Source organism: Eleginops maclovinus, chromosome 21 (genome assembly GCF_036324505.1).
Source record: "Eleginops maclovinus isolate JMC-PN-2008 ecotype Puerto Natales chromosome 21, JC_Emac_rtc_rv5, whole genome shotgun sequence".
In the NCBI taxonomy this organism is placed as follows: Eukaryota; Metazoa; Chordata; class Actinopteri; order Perciformes; family Eleginopidae; genus Eleginops; species Eleginops maclovinus.
The window spans coordinates 4,844,214-4,862,500 of record NC_086369.1 but is presented as its reverse complement, the minus strand read 5'-3'; the positions used below and the strand labels follow the sequence as shown (position 1 = coordinate 4,862,500).

At 41.3% G+C, this 18,287-nt stretch overlaps 1 protein-coding gene across 3 annotated transcripts in view; it reads right to left on the bottom strand.

Annotated features, from left to right (window-relative positions):
- The window catches only part of LOC134884140 (nebulin-like), a 25,262-nt gene extending 6,975 nt beyond the window's left edge, over positions 1-18,287 (bottom strand). For all 3 annotated transcript variants that reach the window (XR_010168379.1, XM_063912814.1, XM_063912815.1), the window contains exons 1-42: positions 18,186-18,287; positions 17,999-18,109; positions 17,593-17,702; positions 16,930-17,040; positions 16,728-16,838; positions 15,738-15,848; positions 15,447-15,557; positions 15,170-15,277; positions 14,929-15,039; positions 14,665-14,775; positions 14,418-14,528; positions 14,108-14,218; positions 13,704-13,814; positions 13,383-13,487; positions 13,180-13,290; positions 12,853-12,960; positions 12,183-12,293; positions 11,927-12,037; positions 11,538-11,648; positions 11,282-11,392; positions 11,024-11,134; positions 10,833-10,943; positions 10,442-10,549; positions 9,199-9,309; positions 8,473-8,583; positions 8,191-8,301; positions 7,860-7,970; positions 7,661-7,771; positions 7,032-7,142; positions 6,829-6,936; positions 5,474-5,584; positions 4,929-5,039; positions 3,520-3,630; positions 3,312-3,413; positions 2,687-2,785; positions 2,396-2,509; positions 1,214-1,318; positions 994-1,098; positions 810-917; positions 611-721; positions 173-283; positions 1-22 (exon numbers count right to left, since the gene is read on the bottom strand). The exon at positions 1-22 is cut by the window's left edge and continues 77 nt beyond it. Coding sequence is in view for 2 of the 3 variants with exons in the window: in XM_063912814.1 (XP_063768884.1) it covers positions 1-22; positions 173-283; positions 611-721; positions 810-917; positions 994-1,098; positions 1,214-1,318; positions 2,396-2,509; positions 2,687-2,785; positions 3,312-3,413; positions 3,520-3,630; positions 4,929-5,039; positions 5,474-5,584; positions 6,829-6,936; positions 7,032-7,142; positions 7,661-7,771; positions 7,860-7,970; positions 8,191-8,301; positions 8,473-8,583; positions 9,199-9,309; positions 10,442-10,549; positions 10,833-10,943; positions 11,024-11,134; positions 11,282-11,392; positions 11,538-11,648; positions 11,927-12,037; positions 12,183-12,293; positions 12,853-12,960; positions 13,180-13,290; positions 13,383-13,487; positions 13,704-13,814; positions 14,108-14,218; positions 14,418-14,528; positions 14,665-14,775; positions 14,929-15,039; positions 15,170-15,277; positions 15,447-15,557; positions 15,738-15,848; positions 16,728-16,838; positions 16,930-16,986 (4,135 nt within the window). In the remaining variant the exon portion in view is untranslated. The remainder of the gene's footprint in view (positions 23-172; positions 284-610; positions 722-809; positions 918-993; positions 1,099-1,213; positions 1,319-2,395; positions 2,510-2,686; positions 2,786-3,311; positions 3,414-3,519; positions 3,631-4,928; positions 5,040-5,473; positions 5,585-6,828; positions 6,937-7,031; positions 7,143-7,660; positions 7,772-7,859; positions 7,971-8,190; positions 8,302-8,472; positions 8,584-9,198; positions 9,310-10,441; positions 10,550-10,832; positions 10,944-11,023; positions 11,135-11,281; positions 11,393-11,537; positions 11,649-11,926; positions 12,038-12,182; positions 12,294-12,852; positions 12,961-13,179; positions 13,291-13,382; positions 13,488-13,703; positions 13,815-14,107; positions 14,219-14,417; positions 14,529-14,664; positions 14,776-14,928; positions 15,040-15,169; positions 15,278-15,446; positions 15,558-15,737; positions 15,849-16,727; positions 16,839-16,929; positions 17,041-17,592; positions 17,703-17,998; positions 18,110-18,185) is intronic.

Below are 18,287 nucleotides of genomic sequence, written 5' to 3'. Positions count from 1 at the left end.
TCTCTGTCTGCTTATAGGACCTCTGAAACACAGACAAACAGACACACACACACACACTTAGCTTCTGTGCTGTCATCACAGCGGTGGTCCTGTTATGATAACTCTCTTTCCTACAGCTTTCATTGTTCAAAAAGCTCCACTTTTGTTATTACATAAAAACAATCACACACACCTGGCTCTGGATCTCCGAGGCTCTCTTGGCTCGTTGCATGTCGAGGACGTCAGCGCTCAGCTCCATGCCTTTCCCCACGATGTCCCGCTCCAAGTCCTTGCGGTACTCCTTCTGCACACACACCAACAACACACACATAGTCAAAGTCCCATACAGTACTTTCACTTATTCAGGCTCCTTAAAAACCCTTAGAATAAGTAAAATACTGAATATTTCAAAAAGATCTTTCACCAAAATACCACTAAATGGCTTACAAGGGAGATCAAATACTGATCATCTTCATCTTATCAAGCCTTTCAAATCTTTAAAACAGATCAAATGCTGGATAATCTCTTTTTGCCGCTTAATATCCTTAAAAAAAGCTAAATAATGAATACTTCAGCCTTTAAGAATCCTTAAAAATAGTAAAACACTGGATAGTGTGTGTGCTCGTGTTACCTCGTTCATCAGGCTGCTGGCGTGGCAGGCTGTCAGGTATCCAGGTGTCTGGTCTACGTCCATCGAGGCTCTCCCCTTCATCTGCTCCTCGTAATCCTTCCGATACTCCCTCTGAGCGAGACACACAACAAGTAAAGATACTTCTACACTTTCAGCACCTTTTGTCATCAGAGAGCAGAGAGAAGGAAGAGTGTTTTACCCCGCTTTGCATCTTCTGAGTTTCTTTAGATACTTTGTAAATCTCTGTGTCTGTAAACTCCATCTGAGAGCGACCCTTGTTCCTCTCATAGTCCTCTCTGTACTTCACCTGAGACGCCACACACACTGATCATTAATGTACTGATAAACAGAGAAGAAGAACAGTAAAAAGAGTCAGCAGTGACCTGGCTGTGCAGCGTGGCGTTCTCTCTGTGGTGAATCTGCTCCGCCGTGTCCACTGGAGTGTGGAACTGACCCTTCGTCTGCTCGTACTTCTTCTTATACTCCACCTGACACACACAAACACATTTTCAAGCCTCCAAAATCCTTAAAACAAGAGGAAATACCAGATACCCCTTATACCTATCCAAGCCTCTAAGAGCCCTTAAAAATGGTGTGTCGTACGTTGCTCTGCAGCTTGCTGGCGTGCAGGACGTGCTCCAGCTGCAGCAGGTTGGGCAGGTCTGAGGAGGCTTCTGGTTTGTGCTTCTGGTTCATCTTATATTTCACCTGCAGGATACAAAACAATACAAATCTGTCAGATGATATGACCCGACAGATACTTCATTGTCAGATTGAGTCTAAACTGTTTCTTGCATCACAACACCTTCATTTGCAACAGGGAAAGTAAAGGGCAGAAGATTCTGGAGAGAACTCCCAGGAAATACTGAACATTTCAAAGCCTGATATTGGGCAAAATCACAAACTGTTAGTTATGATGTTCTCTGGTTAAAGGTTTTGAGGAATAAAGGCTAAAAATAAGACTCTCTTAAGGAGCTCAAGAGGCTGCAAACATAAATCCAAACATTTGCCAAATTCTTTCCCAAAAAAACATGCATTCAGAAAGCTGCCTGTGCATCTCCATGTCTCTTTTTCTCAGAGCAGCTCAGCGTGAACACCAGGCAGCATTCAACACAACAAGATGTTACATAACGCTGTGGAGAGGGAAAGCTCTTGAGGCTGTGTGGGCAACAAGCACAATAAAGCTGAGTGAGTGAGTGAGTGAGTGAGTGAGTGAGTGAGTGAGTGAGTGAGTGAGTGAGTGAGTGAGTGAGTGAGTGAGTGAGTGAGTGAGTGAGTGAGTGAGTGAGTGAGTGAGTGAGTGAGTGAGTGAGTGAGTGAGTGAGTGAGTGAGTGAGTGAGTGTGTTTGTGTGTGTGTGTGTGTGTGTGTGTGTGAATGCTTCATCATCTTTATATGCATTTGCATGTGTGTGATGCTGTTGTATGTGTGTGTATACATGCATGTGTGTGTGTGTGTGTGGGTGTGTGTGTGTGTGTGACCTCTTAAACTTCTCCAGCTCTCCTCCTACAATCCCTCTCCATTTTCCTTATAAAGGTTGCCATGGTTACATCCAGACAACAGACTGAATTTAACAGACACACACTCTTACAAACATACAAATGGGGATTGCTAACGTGTCTAAATGACACTGCTCTACACTGAACATTAGCCACCTTTAGCTTAGCGGTTGTGACAGGCATTCATGTGACTGTTTCTCCCTGGCCTATTTCGATTATTCTGCGGAACAGAACCTGTAAGCATCATTGACCTCTCAGAGATTATTGTGTGTGTTTCATTTCCTCACCTGGCTGGCCAGAGCAGAAGCAGCTTGTGTGTGTTTGAAGGAGAGACAGTCCAGAGGGTTGTAATACGGACGCTGGCCCTTTAAATCTTTGTCAAAGTTCTCCTTATACTTCACCTGCAGGAAAAACACAGAGAGGTTAACTATCATCTGATCATCTGCCCAATGCATGATGGGTAGGCTGTGTGTGTGTGTGTGTGTGTGTGTGTGTGTGTGTGTGTGTGTGTGTGTGTGTGTGTGTGTGTGTGTGTGTGTGTGTGTGTGTGTGTGTGTGTGTGTGTGTGTGTGTGCTACCTGGCTGGCCAGTTTGGAAACGTCCTTGGCATGCTGGATGTCAGTCCGCGACAGAAGAAAGCCGTCACTGTAAACATGCTGCTTACTCTTATAGCCTACCTGAAGAAATACCACAAACACACACACACACACACGATGAGAAAGGAGCATGACGAGAAATAAAACACACAGCTATTTATTTAAAGGTGGACATGTAACTCGCAAATAATTAAAAAGAGAAACAGAATTGATACAAAACTCATGCAGCCATCTTTAAACAATACTTGTTCCTGTGTAAGATTTGACACTCTCTCTCTCTCTCACACACACACACACACACACACACACACACACACACACACACACACACACACACACACACACACACACACACACACACACACACACACACACACACACACACACACACACACACACACACACACACACACACACACACACACACACACACACTAAATCTTACATAAGAACAGTTCAGTATTAACAGCAGAACATTTTATATTATTTATTGTGGTTCCTCTTAGAGAACAGCTGGTGAACGAGACGGTCGTCATGGAAATGAAATGTTCATACTCTCGCTGTCGCACGCGCACACACACGCACACACACACACACACACACTTACGTCGCTGGCCAGCTTCGCAGCGTTGGAGGCGTTGATGATGTCGGGTCTGTTGGCCTCTGAGCTGTAGTGATGCATCTCCTCTTTACCTTTCCTGTAGCTGACCTGAGAACAGCAGAGGCCGACAGAGGATACTCAGAGATTAAGGTTTGTTGTTGTTTACCCAGGCCGACCGGAAAGAAAACTATAGCAGGAAAATAAATGTATTTACCTCGCTCTGGTTCCGGTTCACCTCCATGGCGTGCTCCACCTCCGGCAGCGTCTTCATGTTGGTGTAGCTCGACTTCCCCTTCTCTCGGTTAAACTTCTCCTTATAAGACTTCTGCAGAAAACAAAAGATGGAAAGAGAATGAAAGGAGAATTAATTGACCTGCTGCTTCCTGTGTTCACTTTAAATGCTCCGTTTTCAGATTGAATTGTTTGTTGGTTATAGAAGCGTTTTAGTTAGCATATCTTTTCTCAGTTCATTGTCAGAGAGTATAAAGTAGCAGGAAATGGAAATACATAAGTACAGTACAGATTGTAAACACTGTTTTTAGATACTTTGCTGTACTGTTTCTTACAAACAATACAACAAAACCAGTAAACACATCATCTAAAAGAACATTTCAAGTTATATTAATGTCTAACATAACACAATTCTCTTCAAGTATTGATGTTTCATTCTTTGCTCTTGCGTTGCACAGATAATAAAGACGTGCTATTTCTTATTATTTCCTCCTATAGCCTGCAGGTCCCAGATCAGATTCTACAGACAGAGTTCTGCAGACAGTGTGCTGGTAGTCTTACGCTCCAGTTAGCCACACATTGCTCGGTCAACAGACGAGAGACAGAAAGCATCGTGTCCCACTTTATCACCCCACAAACACAGACTCATCAGACTCACTCACACTCACACACACACACACACACACACACACACACACACACACACACACACACACACACACACACACACACACACACACACACACACACACACACACACACACCTGATTTAACACTTCTGCAGCTGCTTCACTCTTTATGTGTTTACTCTAGACCTTTTTCGGAATGGCGCATAAAACACCTGACTCATACGTCTCATTCAGAGTTAAAGGAGAAATGTGAGTCATTTACAATAACCTGTGTTTATTTCAGAGGTGTCAGTTTTTAACACTGATCGTGTGAAACATGTCCCCGCCGCAGATTACGAGGCAAAACCTGCCACTGACCCGTCTGTATGTGTGTGTGTGTGTGTGTAGTAGGTCAGTGTCTGTGTCCTCAGGCAGCGGAAAACACACAGCTGCTCTCTGTGTTAACGCCTCAGCGGATAAAATGATACTAACGCACGCCTCCCTCTGTGTGAGTGTGTTAAGCAGAGAGCATCTTGGGACGTTCCTGTTTAAATACGACCCATTTGTGCATTCGTAAAACAAATCATTCTCAAAACAAGGAATTGTTTGGAATCTCTGAGCTCTATTCTTTTAGCTTTAGAGGGATAATAACCAGCATCTGTGACATTTGTCTGAAGATGTTTTTCTTTTACACACACATTTAAAAAGTCTGCTCTTTCCTTACTGTGTGTAGAATTATGCAATCTGACTGACATAAACCCATAAACCGATGCCACAGACTCACATCGCTCTGCGTCTTGGCGATCTCTTTGGCGAACACCGTCTCGATGGTTTGAGGCATCTGAGAGTACAGACTGCAGCCGGCATCCTTCTTCCCCTCCTCTCTGTACGCTTTCTGCAACACAGGAACACATTTGAGAAAACATTTATTGGTTTTGGATTAATACTCACATCAGCAGATAGGTAACGGAAGCGTTTTAAGGGGAAGGAACGTTAAATCAATGCATTCAGAATTAGAAATGTGTGTGTATCTCATGCTCTAGGTTTAGGAGTGCTTTAATTAGGACCACATTTCCCATAGGCCTTTGTTCTGTCTGTTTCTGCTTTTCCAGTCAAGTTATTGCCAATTATATGTAGAGTAAATACTAACCATGGATTGTGTTTGTAATGTTTTTAACTATAGAGGGGAAAAAAGAATACTCAGGTGATTGCTTTGGACTTTTGTTTTAGGTAGAATGACATGTATATAGCTTTCTTTGACTCCACCCAATGAAGCACCTCATACTTTGTTCCCTATGTGACTGAACAACCAGAATCTGAATTTGGTACCTCACTGTGCAGCTGACTCTGCTCTTTGGCGTGTTGCGTGTCCTTGGTCTCTGGCAGCAGAGAGTACAGAGAGTTCCCCAGCTCCTTCTTCCCCGCCTGCTTGTATTTACTCTGCGAACACAAAACAACCATCTTAGATATTATTCTGCATATTATATATTATGCTCAGTGTGAGTGAACACAACATTTCCTTTTGTCAAATATTACTGTCAAGCCTTTTGTTCAATCAAATCATTATTTATATCTGACAGCACTGTTGTTTTCATCATTGTATTTATAGTAATACCTGTCTAATATTCTTTATGCTGCTTCAAGTCACTAGTTCATATTTTACTTGATTTCAACTAAAGACACAATTTGTTCATTTGATAGAAAACCTTTTTCTGGGACAAGTAAGCACTAGAAGAGTTAGTTTTCTTTCAACTATTCCTTTAATAATACACTGCCGGCCAAAAAAAAGGTCACACACTCTAATATTCGTTGGACCGCCTTTAGCTTTGATTACGGCACGCATTCGCTGTGGCATCGTTTCCACGAGCTTCTGCAACGTCACAACATTTATTTCTGTCTTGCATTCATTTTTCACCAAGATCTTGTCTTGATGACGGGAGATTCAGACCACTGCGCAAAGTCTTCTCCAGCACATCCCAAAGATCCTCAATCGGGTTCAGGTCTGGACTCTGTGGGGGCCAATCCATGTGTGAAAATGATGTCTCATGCTCCCTGAACCACTCTTTCACAATTTGAGCCCGATGGATCCATCAGGGAAGAACAAATCCATTGATGGAATAACCTGGTCCTTCAGTATATTCAGGTAGTCAGCTGACCTCATTCTTTGGGCACGTTGCTGAACCTAGACCAGACCAACTGCAGCAACCCCAGATCATAGCACTGCCCCCACAGGCTTATGACCTTTTTTTTGGCCGGGCAGTGTATTTAAACACTGCTGCTGATGATATAAATGTTCACTAATTCTGACAAATACAGATATAGAATCTGATTATTATCTGATTTAGGTAAGACTTAAATGTAAATAAGAAAGAAATGTTACTTAGTACTTACCCTTTATGTATAATATGTTAATGTCTTGAAGGCATCTTCTAAAATCCCAGTTCATATCAACATTTTTATATAATTTACAGAATGGAAGAAACTTTAGTGCTGCCTTTCAGAGACAGTTGCTACTAAGAGCTTAAAAACAAACACAGTTTTTCGAAATTCAGTTCATCAGTTCTGATTCCCGTGGTGAATTATTAATCTGTGCTGTCGGAGAAGGAGAACAAATCAAACCCAAAGCACAAAGTGGCTTCTCCAGACAAACACACACTGAAATATTCACACAGTGTGTTTCTCACCTCGCTGTGTGTCTCAGACATCTCTTTCACAAACTGAGTCTCCAGAGTCTCCGGCAGCAGAGAGAACAACGTGTTGGGAAGATCCTCTTTGTCCTTCTTGTACTTTGTCTAACGGAGATATATGAAACATACAGATAAAATATGTAAATGTATTAATTTGTGTCAGAAAACTGATTTTAATTTACAGTGGAGTTGAGCGTTACCTCGCTCTGGAGTTCAGAGATGTGTTTAATGAACTCCATCTCTTTAGTCTCAGGCATCGTGTGGAAAGCACTGCAGCTGATCTCCTGCCTGCCTTTCTCCTTATACTTTTTCTGCAACACACACACACCCCCACACACACCCCCACACACACACACACACACACACACACACACACACACACACACACGAATATTAATGCCCATCCAGAAAACATGAAGTAAGTTTTCACTGTCCTTTATTTCCTGATGTTTGTTTTATTTTTGTCAAAATGAAACAATCAAATCAAACTAGAGTCTCTTTTTCCACAGACGCTTGTTAGAAGTTATCTAAAGTAAAACATGTATTTATTTTTTACAACATTTCCAATATAGCAAAGGATATTTATCAGGGCTATGATTACTGGTGGAATTGAAGTACATTTACTCAAATGTTGTGTGCTTGTTTGGATGCTTCTTGCACATAAAACATATGAAAGGCAAATATGTTTGATAAATTGTTTTTCCAGATCTACAAATGTTAAGAATTTCCTTTTATTCATTTTTGGTTCTTACATTTTACACTTTACGTGTAACACAGTATTTCACAGGTGGAATAAGTATTTTACTTCAGTGAAGTATCTGAGTAGTACCTCACTCTGCAGCTCCATGGCAGCTTTAGCGACCCTCATCTCTTCTGTCTGCGGCAGCACGGAGTACAGAGAGGAGCCCATATCCTTCTTCCCTCCTTCCCTATACTTCAGCTGGAGAGGAAACAACGTGGTCAGAGACAGAGGCTTTGTGTAAGTCGTCCACGGTGTATTTCCTCAGTACATGCAAGTGCTATGATACCTGGCTCTGCAGCTCGGAGGCCTCTTTAGCGTGCAGCGTGTCCAGAGTTTCAGGCAGCGTGTGGTACAGAGCGCAGCCCGCCTCCTTCTTGCTCGCCTCCTTATACTTAGCCTGCAGGAAACATCAGCTGTTAGCCGCCGTTTACACCACACACACCTCTGATTAAATGTTGGTGTGTGATTTGCCTCCCATGTTGCTATTGCTCTGCACAATCAACAAACCTCTATAAGTGGAAATGGTCTGCCTTGGGTCAGATTCATTTTGCAGGTGAGTGCACCATCATGAGTCTTTTTACACAAATAAAGAAGGATGATTGAAAGTGTTTCCTCACCTCGCTCTGCAGCTCAGAAACAGTTTTAGCCAACTGAGTCTCTGCAGTTTCTGGCAGCTGAGAGTAGAAACTCTGAGAGAGACCCCTCATCCCGTCCTCTTTGTATTTACTCTGGACACAGAGAGAAAGACATTACACTCTTCCTGCTGTTATAAAGCTGTAATGTGTGTGTGTGTGTGTGTGTGTGTGTGTGTGTGTGTGTGTGTGTGTGTGTGTGTGTGTGTGTGTGTGTGTGTGTGTGTGTGTGTGTGTGTGTGTGTGTGTGTGTGTGTGTGTGTGTACCTCGCTCTGCAGCTCGGACATCTTGGCGGCGAGCTGCGTCTCGGCGGTGAGCGGCAGCTGAGCGTAATGACTGCACCACATCGCCTTCTTCCAGTCCTCTTTGTACTTGTTCTGTAGGAAACAATGTCACTTGAGTGAACATTAAACTCAATCACCTTATCGTCCATTTTACGGAGCAAAGAGTAGAGATAATACTTTGGATTGGATTGTTTTGGCTTCTTGGATCAGCATCACAAAGTTGAACACAGAGCTGTTTTTTATGTTCTGAGAAAGTAAAAACGTTGTTCCTCAGTGGGATATTGCTGGGATTTACTGAGCTTTCTTCAAAGTTCAGAATATGATTAAATCTTCCCCCTTTGAAGAGAAAAGTTTGAGCTTCCATGCTGCAGCTTTTCAAAGATCATTACACCAAACTTTCATATTACAATCTGTCAACATGTTTTAACAACACCCTGCCAGAAACAAGATGCAGATAGGTATGATATAGAATGTATTTAAATGTACACGTTCTTTAGTTTGTACTTATTTTTAACCCATTTAAAGCGAAAACATCAAATTAGAAACAACATGTTTTAGTTTTTACAGCAGAATTCCCCATAAATCACTGGTTTAAGCTTCTTTTTCAACACACTGTTTGAATACTAATATGAAGTCTGTCTTTGCATGAAACTACATCAGGATAGCTTACCACTTTAAATTGAGTGCATGTGAATAGTGTGTGTGTACCTCACTCTGCAGCTCAGTGGCCTCTTTAGCATGCTGCGTCTCCAGAGTCTCCGGTAGTTTGTGGTACAGAGAGCTGCTGGCCTCTTTCTTTCCTGCTTCCTTATACTTAACCTGCAGAGGAAGCAGGTCAAATGTCTTTCTGTTCAACAGTCCCATACACAACAGATAGGCCATACAGGAGACAAAGTACAGGTGTAGAAAATGTGTTTAATATCATCAGCTTTAGTTGAATTGTTAGATTGTCAGAAAAAGCTTTTAGAAACATTTGCTTTGAAAAAACATTTCTTATATTTCTGCTGATAGTGTCTACAGACATCATATTCAAAGATGATGCATTTCTCATCTTATTCAGTAAATGAAAACACCCTGAATGTGTTTAGGCAGAGGAAGAGGAGTGAGAAAGAGCATTATATCCGTAACTGACACTTTTGGCTTTTATTCAGGATTGTTTTCATTGTCAGGAAACGATTTATACTGTCACTTGCTTCGAGCAGTTAAGAAGCTAAGTACATGTAAGAAAGACAAACCAAAGAGCTGGAGTTGAGGAGAATATATAAAGCACAAAGGATGAAAAGAGTGTTTTGTTCAGTGAATGAAAACACTCTTAATTTGTCTTAGCCGCACAAAAGGAGTGAGATAGAAAGAAGTATCCCTAACCGACGTATTTGGCTGTTGTTTAGCATCGTCAGGAAAAGCTCTTTAGTAGCACTTGTTTTGAAAAGAACAAAGATTAAGAAAAAGTGAAAAGCAGGAGCTGAATATGAGAAGAATAGATGATGCATTTCTTATTTTGTTCAGAGAATAAAAACCACTGAGTGTGTGTAAGCAGACGGGGAGGAGGGGGGAGAGAGAGAGCCGAATCAGCCGCTCCAAATGTGTTTCTGATAAGAAGCTCAGAATAGACTGAGGGTCAGTTTATCTGCAGTGTGTTAACATGTTGGAGTGTGTGTGACGCAGCACACACACATCCCAACAATGTGCTAAAAGAAAGAAGTCCTACCTAAAGAGCTATTTAAAAACAAGTACCAATTATAGAGTTATTTATGTGAACTGCAGCATGCTAGTTTTTATCAAACAAAGATCAGGAACATTTGTTAGGGACTACTTTCAGCAGCGGAGTAATCCACATGTGGTTCTCTGATGAGTTTTCTAATATATTTACTGGGATTTTCTGGCAGAATATTTCAAGTCTTATGAATACCAGCTTTAAATCCTTGTAGTATGAACAATAAAAGACTCTCACCTGGCTGTGTGTCTCGGACATCTCTTTAATAAACTGAGTCTCCAGAGTCTCCGGCATCAAAGAGAATAACGTCTCAGAAAGATCCTCTTTGTCCTTCTTGTATTTTGTCTTCACACACAAAGACAAGAGAAAAAGATTGATTGGAGTCATTCGATATTCTGGTTGTTTCTTTTTGTACCGCTGAGATATGATAAATACAAGCTGAAATTAGATGATGTTATGTTTAACAAGAATATTGATTGATTATCATTATTATTATTATTGATGTTTTTTTATTAGAATGCATTTGCTGATGTTGTTTCTGTCTGCAGTTATTATTTAAAAAAACTGTAAAATCCTGACAAGACGTTCCTTCTGCAGAGCACCTGTATGATGCATTCAGGGTCCTCACCTGGCTCTGTATTTCTGACATCTGCTTTGCGAAGAATGTGTCCGCCGTCTCCGGGAGGAGCGAGTACAAGTTCTTCCCCAACTCCTTCCTCCCCTCTTCTTTATACTTCACCTGAGGAAGAGCGTGCGGAGCTTAGAAACACAGCAGGGATACTTTTTTCACTTTTCCTCTCATCAGTCAGTTTTTCTCACCTCGCTGTGAATGTTTTTCAGATCTTTAGCCAGCTGAGTCTCTGAGGTCTCAGGTAGCTGGTGGTACAGAGAGCCGCTCGCCTCCTTCCTGCTGTCCTGCTTGTACTTCAGCTGCACAGAGAAGGGAAAACACAGACACAGAAATTAAATGGCTGGCGTTAGGCGGTGTTGTAAAGGAGCATTGGATCATGGCAGTTGTTGTTTTCATCCCCACTGGAGGAACAGAATGATATAGCAAACAACATTGCATGTACGCACCTGGCTCTGCAGCTGTGAAGCCTCTTTAGCGTGCAGCGTGTCCAGAGTCTCCGGCAGCTTCGAGTACAGGGAGCTGCACGCCTCTTTTCTCCCTGCCTCTTTATACTTGGCCTGAAAATAAGACAGAAAACATACTTTAGAACAGAGGGAACTTTGTGTGTCTGATACGTAAACGGTAAACAAATCAGAATTAACAAATGAATAAAAAACAGACAAGATTTCCATGAATTTTCTAAACTAAATCCTCTCACCGTACCTCACTTTGTATCTCAGACACAGATTTTGCAAACTGGATCTCGTTGGTGTCTGGCAGCTGAGAGTACATACTGACGGTCTGGCTCTTCTTCCCACTCTCCTTGTACTTGTTCTACAGACATAAACACACATAATCAGAAAGATACTTTATCTATTGTATGATCATAGTTGTGTTGCAGAAGTAGTAGTAGTTTTTAAAACAAACAAAAACATCAAGATGATTGAAATGATGTAATGTCTCTTAAGTAGAGAACGTTTCATATTTTCAAAGCAAAGGACCTTTGAGTTCTTTTTCCTGAGCTGGACGTATCGTTTTAATCTGAGACATGTTGATTTATGTGACTTTAACAAAAAGAAAATCCCTTATGAAATGAAAGTGTTGTGCTGTACCTCACTCTGTATCTCGCTCATCTCTCGTGCAAACTGAGTCTCTGAGGTTTCAGGAAGCTGAGAGTAAAGAGACGACGTCATGTCCTTCCTCCCCTCATCTTTATACTTTTTCTGTCAGAAAAATTGAAATAAAAGTGAGAAAAAAGATGACATTTACCACAGTAAAATAGAATCACACCTTTTGCAGCGTAAGTTTTGTCAACATGTATTTTTCAGTCAGACAGAAATCCGAACACAAAGGCAGAGAGACGCTCACCTCACTCTGCAGTTCAGTCGCTTCTTTGGCGTGTTTTGTCTCCAGAGTTTCTGGAAGTTTGGAGTAAAGAGAGGACGCTGCCTGCTGCTTCCCAGCCTGCTTATACTTGACCTGACACACACACACACACACACACACACACACACACACACACACACACACACACACACACACACACACACACACACACACACACACACACACACACACACACACACACACACACACAAACACGTTTGTTAAAAAAACAATTTGACTACAATCTAAAGTAGTAAACCACAGTCATCCTACTCCAAAATGTTTTTATTTCCCTGACTTCCCTAAAACATGTATCTGCTTTTAACCAGCGTTATCAGACGTGCATGCTATTGGTGGTTGATTAGCAACCATTCAGTGACATCATCAGCTGTCAACCAATAGGATTTCAGCTCCATGCCCTGGTTGACCCCACATAGAGGACACATTTTAGTTGGGAGTTGAATTCAGAAAATTCTGTCTCATTTTAAACATTCAGAACAACACGGTTAATGTCACTGTCATAACATTACTGAGTCTTCTTTAAAGGACCATTTACACCAACAACAGCAACATTACGTCCTGTAATATAGTGTATTAAAGCCGTAAGAAATTCTTCTTCAAGACCAATATACTACTTTAAAATGTATCTCACCTCGCTGTGTGTCTCAGACATCTCTTTCACAAACTGAGTCTCCAGAGTCTCCGGCATCAAAGAGAACAGCGTGTCAGGAAGATCCTCTATGTCTTTCTTGTACTTTGTCTGGACACAAAAAGACCAAAAACAGATTGATTTACATCCTTTAAATTGCCATATGTTCCTTTTGTACCACGGAGCTATGATAAACACAAACCAACTCAAGAAAAATGACCTTAATCTAAAAGGAAAACAGTTTGGATCAGCCTCTTTGAGCACTGTGAAGCGTTATATAACGTCATGTCATGTATTGTTATTTTTGAATTATTATTTTGTTGACTGCACCTGACTCTGGATCTCTGACAGGTGTTTGGCCAGATGCATCTCTGCAGTCTCAGGGAGGAGGTGGTAAAGAGAGGAGGACGTGTCCTTCTTGTGTCCCTCTTTATATTTCAACTGCATCGCAGAAAGATGGAACACATTTAGCATGTGGACATTTCAGACTGAACACAGGGAGAGTTCCAGACAGACTGTTAACGTGTTTTCACCTGACTCTGCAGCAGCGTCTGCTCTTTGGCCAGCTGCGTCTGCATAGTGTGAGGGAGAGTGGAGAACAGACTGCTTGTCTTCCCCACCTCCTCTCTGTACTTCACCTGCAGGAAACACAGCGTTCATTTGTGTTAACCTCTTACTGAGAGAAAGTGCATGGGAGGAAAAGCCTGATGAGCACAATAATCCAAATTGAGGAAAGCAGATTTGCAATTAACTTAACTCAGAGTCAGTGTGTGTGTGTGTGTGTGTGTGTGTGTGTGTGTGTGTGTGTGTGTGTGTGTGTGTGTGTGTGTGTGTGTGTGTGTGTGTGTGTGTACCTGGCTCTGGTTCTGTGAGGCCTGCTTGGCGTGTTGTGTGTCCAGAGTGTCTGCCATCACAGAGTACAGAGAGCTGCCAGCATCCTGTCGCCCCGACTTCTTATACTTTGTCTAAATAAAAAAAAGATAAATCAAATTAAAAAAGAACATATTTAAAAGACAATGAAAAATACAAAACGAAGAAATTGGAAAAAGACATGATAAGTCAAGAAAAGATGAAACAAATAAGACAAACATAAAATAAGACAAAGTGAAATAAACTCAAATATAATTAAATAAGATGAAATAAAATACAAATATTTAGAATAACATTCTTGATAGTTCTCAGCAGCACAAAAATAATGCTCTTGTGTTTTGTAAAACTAACTATTTGTAAACTCATAAATGTGCTGTGTTGTAACCACCTCGCTCTGCAGCTCAGAAACAGATTTAGCAAACTCAGTCTCAGCAGTTTGTGGCAGCTGAGAGTAGAAACTCTGAGAGAGGTTCCTCATCCCGTCCTCTTTATACTTATTCTGCAATCAGAGACAGAAAACACACACATTATATTCAATAATAACACCGATCGATGATAAACAGCAGGGTGATTGTGCCAAAGTCTGTTACATGTCAAATAAAGAAAACCCCCAAAAAAAAATGGCTGCCACTGTTATCTTACACGGGAAAGAGATCCACAGAAACAGGAAGACAAATGGATCATATATTCCTCCTTACTTGGCTCTGTATGTCAGTGATCTCTCGGGCGAACTGATTCTCCAGAGTGTCCGACATCTGGTGGTAAAATGGACAGGACATCTCCTTCTTACCGGCCTCTTTATACAGGGTCTGCAACACAAAGGGGAAAACATGGACTCACTGAGGAGAGACAATAAGACGATACAATAATTCAACAACTACGTTTGAATGATTTAGCTCCTTGTCTAAAAAAACAGATGATTTTTTATTATTTGTATGCGTTTACCTGGCTCTGCAGCTGTGTGGCCTCTTTAGCGTGCTGTGTCTCCAGAGTTTCAGGTAGTTTGTGGTACAGAGACGAGGACGTTTGCTTCTTCCCGGCCTCTTTGTATTTCGCCTGGAAGAAACAATGAGGAATCCCATCCAGGTTTATGACGTGTTACGTTTAGGAATTGATGAGTATAAATGAGAAATGACAGACTATGAATGCGGTTGGAGGACATTAAATGATCTTAATTCTGCAGGTAGTTCTTGGATTAATCGACTGCACCTCGCTCTGCATGTTGGTCAGCTCTTTAGCGTGCTGCGTTTCGATGGTGTCGGGAAGCAGAGAGTACAGGCTGATGTTCATCTCCTTCTTTCCCTCATCTTTATACTTCACCTTGATTTAAAAACAGAATGAGAACAAACTGCTGGTTGGTACAGAGATCTGCAGGATCATGACAAATAGAAATACAAAGAGTCTTTGTGTTTTGTTAAATCCAATATAAATAAACACATCTTTGTCGTACCTCGCTGAGCATCTCCGTCTGCTGCTTGTGGAATATTGTCTCGTTGGTTTCTGGCATCAGGTGGAACAGACAGGAGGCGTCTTTCTTCACACTCTGCTTATACCTCAGCTGAAAAACACACAGCATGTGGGTCACAATCACTTTACTTTGACATCTTTCAGGGTTTTTGACGGTCACCAAACTGAAACTCTGTTGCTGTGATATAGCAAATACCTGGGGTTTACTATCATATGTTGTGTGTGTGTGTGTGTGTGTGTGTGTGTGTGTGTGTGTGTACCTGGCTCTGCAGCTGTGACACCTCTTTAGCGTGTTGTGTCTCCAGAGTCTCAGGCAGGGTCGAGTACAGAGAGCTCGTCACTCCTTTCTTCCCTGCTTCTTTATATTTCATCTAAAAACACAAACACAATCCAAGAATTCACTCCAAACTCGCTTCAAAAGTTTTCATCTAAATTTAAAATAAGCATCATTTAAAAACCAGGGGATTCAACTTTCCTTTAAATTAAAAATGTGCACAAACCTAAAATGCTTTTTAGCACTACAGAATTTATGGAACCCGTCTGTCCATTACCTCACTCTGCAGCTCAGAGACATTTTTAGCGAACTCAATCTCGGGTGTTTCAGGAAGCTGAGAGTAGAAACTCTGAGGGAGGTTCCTCTTCCCGTCCTCCTTGTACTTGTTCTGGAAAAAAATGAAAACAACAGCTATTGATTTGATTCAATAACAACATTTCCTGTACCCCCTGGAAATGGTACGAATCTAGCCTCCCATATTTCTCAGTCCACAGAGCCGACAGTGTTACTGCCTTCCTCTGATGCACATTAGTCACAGACTGTGAGACCCTTTGATCCTGTTTCTGATGCTAATCTAACCTCTGATCAGTGTCTGAGGTATAAAAACATCAGAGAGCATTGAGTACTGTGGTACTGATTATTTATAAGTAATCAAAGAGCATCCTTCACGCTGCAGATCTCATCTTTATTTAACGTCACTTTAAAATGTTTGAGGTTAAAGAGACAGTTTATGATTCCCTAGTTTAGAGTGCCTCTTTTTGTTACTTGGAAATATTTTATAAATGCAATCAACAATGTTTTACTTCTTTATGCAAACACATTTAGTGGCAAATGAGCCCATGGCACTGTTTGGAGGGGTTGGTAACCCCGCACAGGACACACTACATGTTGTATTGCATAGACACTGCAACTAATTACACTGATACTCTTTAAGTAAGTGGGGATTTTTACCGGCGGAAAACTGAAAGTGTTGGTTGCAGAATTGTAGAAGAACTTCCCGTTCTCTGAAGGACTGAGGTTTATAAGGAAGCAATTGAAACTGTAATGGTGTCATTATGCTGCAGCCGTTACATTGTGCCATCAACATTTAGTGTTCATTTAAGACGTGTCTATTGCCTCTTTAAAATCAGGACTATTAGCTTGGTTTATGTGACCAAATCTAAAAGTTTAAATGATAATTATAGGGGCTTTTAAAACATGTGCATGATGGCATAGTTAAGTACTTATTTTATTATAAATATATTATAATAAATAACGTTCTATTCACCTCGCTCTGCATGTCGCTCATCTCTCTGGCAAAGTTGTTTTCCGTTGTGTCGGGCAGAGTGGAGTAGAGGGAGCTGCACATCCCCTTCTTCATGCTTTCTTTGTATTTGATCTAGAGGGAACAGAAGAGAGAAGGATGGATGCATATATGTGATCAGACTCTGAAAATCTGAAATTAGGAACTAGTTTTTCCTTCTTCTTACATCACTGAGGAGCTGTCCAGCTTCTTTAGCATGCTGTGTGTCCATGGTGTGAGGCATGAGGGAGTACAGAGACCTCTCCACCTCCTTCTTACCCGCCTCCCTGTATTTAGTCTGCAAATGGATGAGAACACGGTCACTGCATGAACATTTCCAGGATAAAAGATGTACATTAAAGGAGAAAAACCTTAGGTATAAACCTTAAAAGGGCAAACATATTTAACTTCGTGAAGCACAAATGTATTTAATTGGCTTTTCTTCAAATGTTAACCTTGTTTTTAATGTCCCTGGTACAACTTGAGTGGGTGTATGTCATTTAAGAAGTAGATTAGAGTAGACGTTGTAGAAAGTGTTGACATTTTAATATCACAGAATGCAATTTAGTCACATAGAACCCAAAGTATTACTTAAAAAGCAGGATGGATGATTTGGACTAGCGTTACCTATTACTATTTCACTTTAAAAAACTGTTCCAGCTGTATAAAACAATGGCTTTTGGTTACATAAAAAAATATTCAAAGCTACTGAAGTGTTTGAGATACATAATCGCAGCCAGTACAGTTTAAATATATACATTTGCGTTTCTCCAAATGCTGTCCGTTTCAGGTTTCAGTCTTATTCTATATAAATCATTTATATTAAATATGCATTAAGTGTGTTCGGTACCTGGCTCTGCAGGTCAGTCAGCTGTTTGGCCAGCTGAGTCTCTGTGGTCTCGGGAGCCGGTGGAACAAACTGCTCTGATTCTTCTGCTTCACTCCTTCCTTATACTTCACCTGCAGGACCCCAAGCATGGACCAATGCAACATCACATTTATTAACAAAATGGACTGTAAATATGCAAATATGCTTCACATTTTACAACGGTAAACATCTATTCTTCATTAAAAACGTTTGACAGTGAGATTAGATTTAGCAATCCAGACTTTAAAGAGACTTGAATATAACCAAATACTGATTTGATTTGTATCAGAATATATACACTAGTTCCCTTCTGTTTTATCTTTCTTTTTTAACCTAAAATGGTCAATATATGGCATCAGACACAAGCAACGAAAGAGCCTGTGAATACCTCACTCTGCAGGTCTGACACTTCTTTAGCGTGCTGCGTGTCGAGGGTCTGAGGCAGCAGAGAGTACAGGTTCATGCTCATCTCCTTCTTACCCTCCTCTTTATACTTCACCTGAAATAAAAAAGAGAAGTGCTAAATGTCTGCTCCTCGTAAGGAAGGAGGAGGCTTTATTTCTGCCTGTCGTTACCTCGCTGAGGAGCTCGGAGACCTCCTTGGCGTGGGCTGTCTCTAAGGTCTCGGGCAGCAGGTGGAACAGACCGGAGGAGCCTCCATTCTGCTTATACCTCAG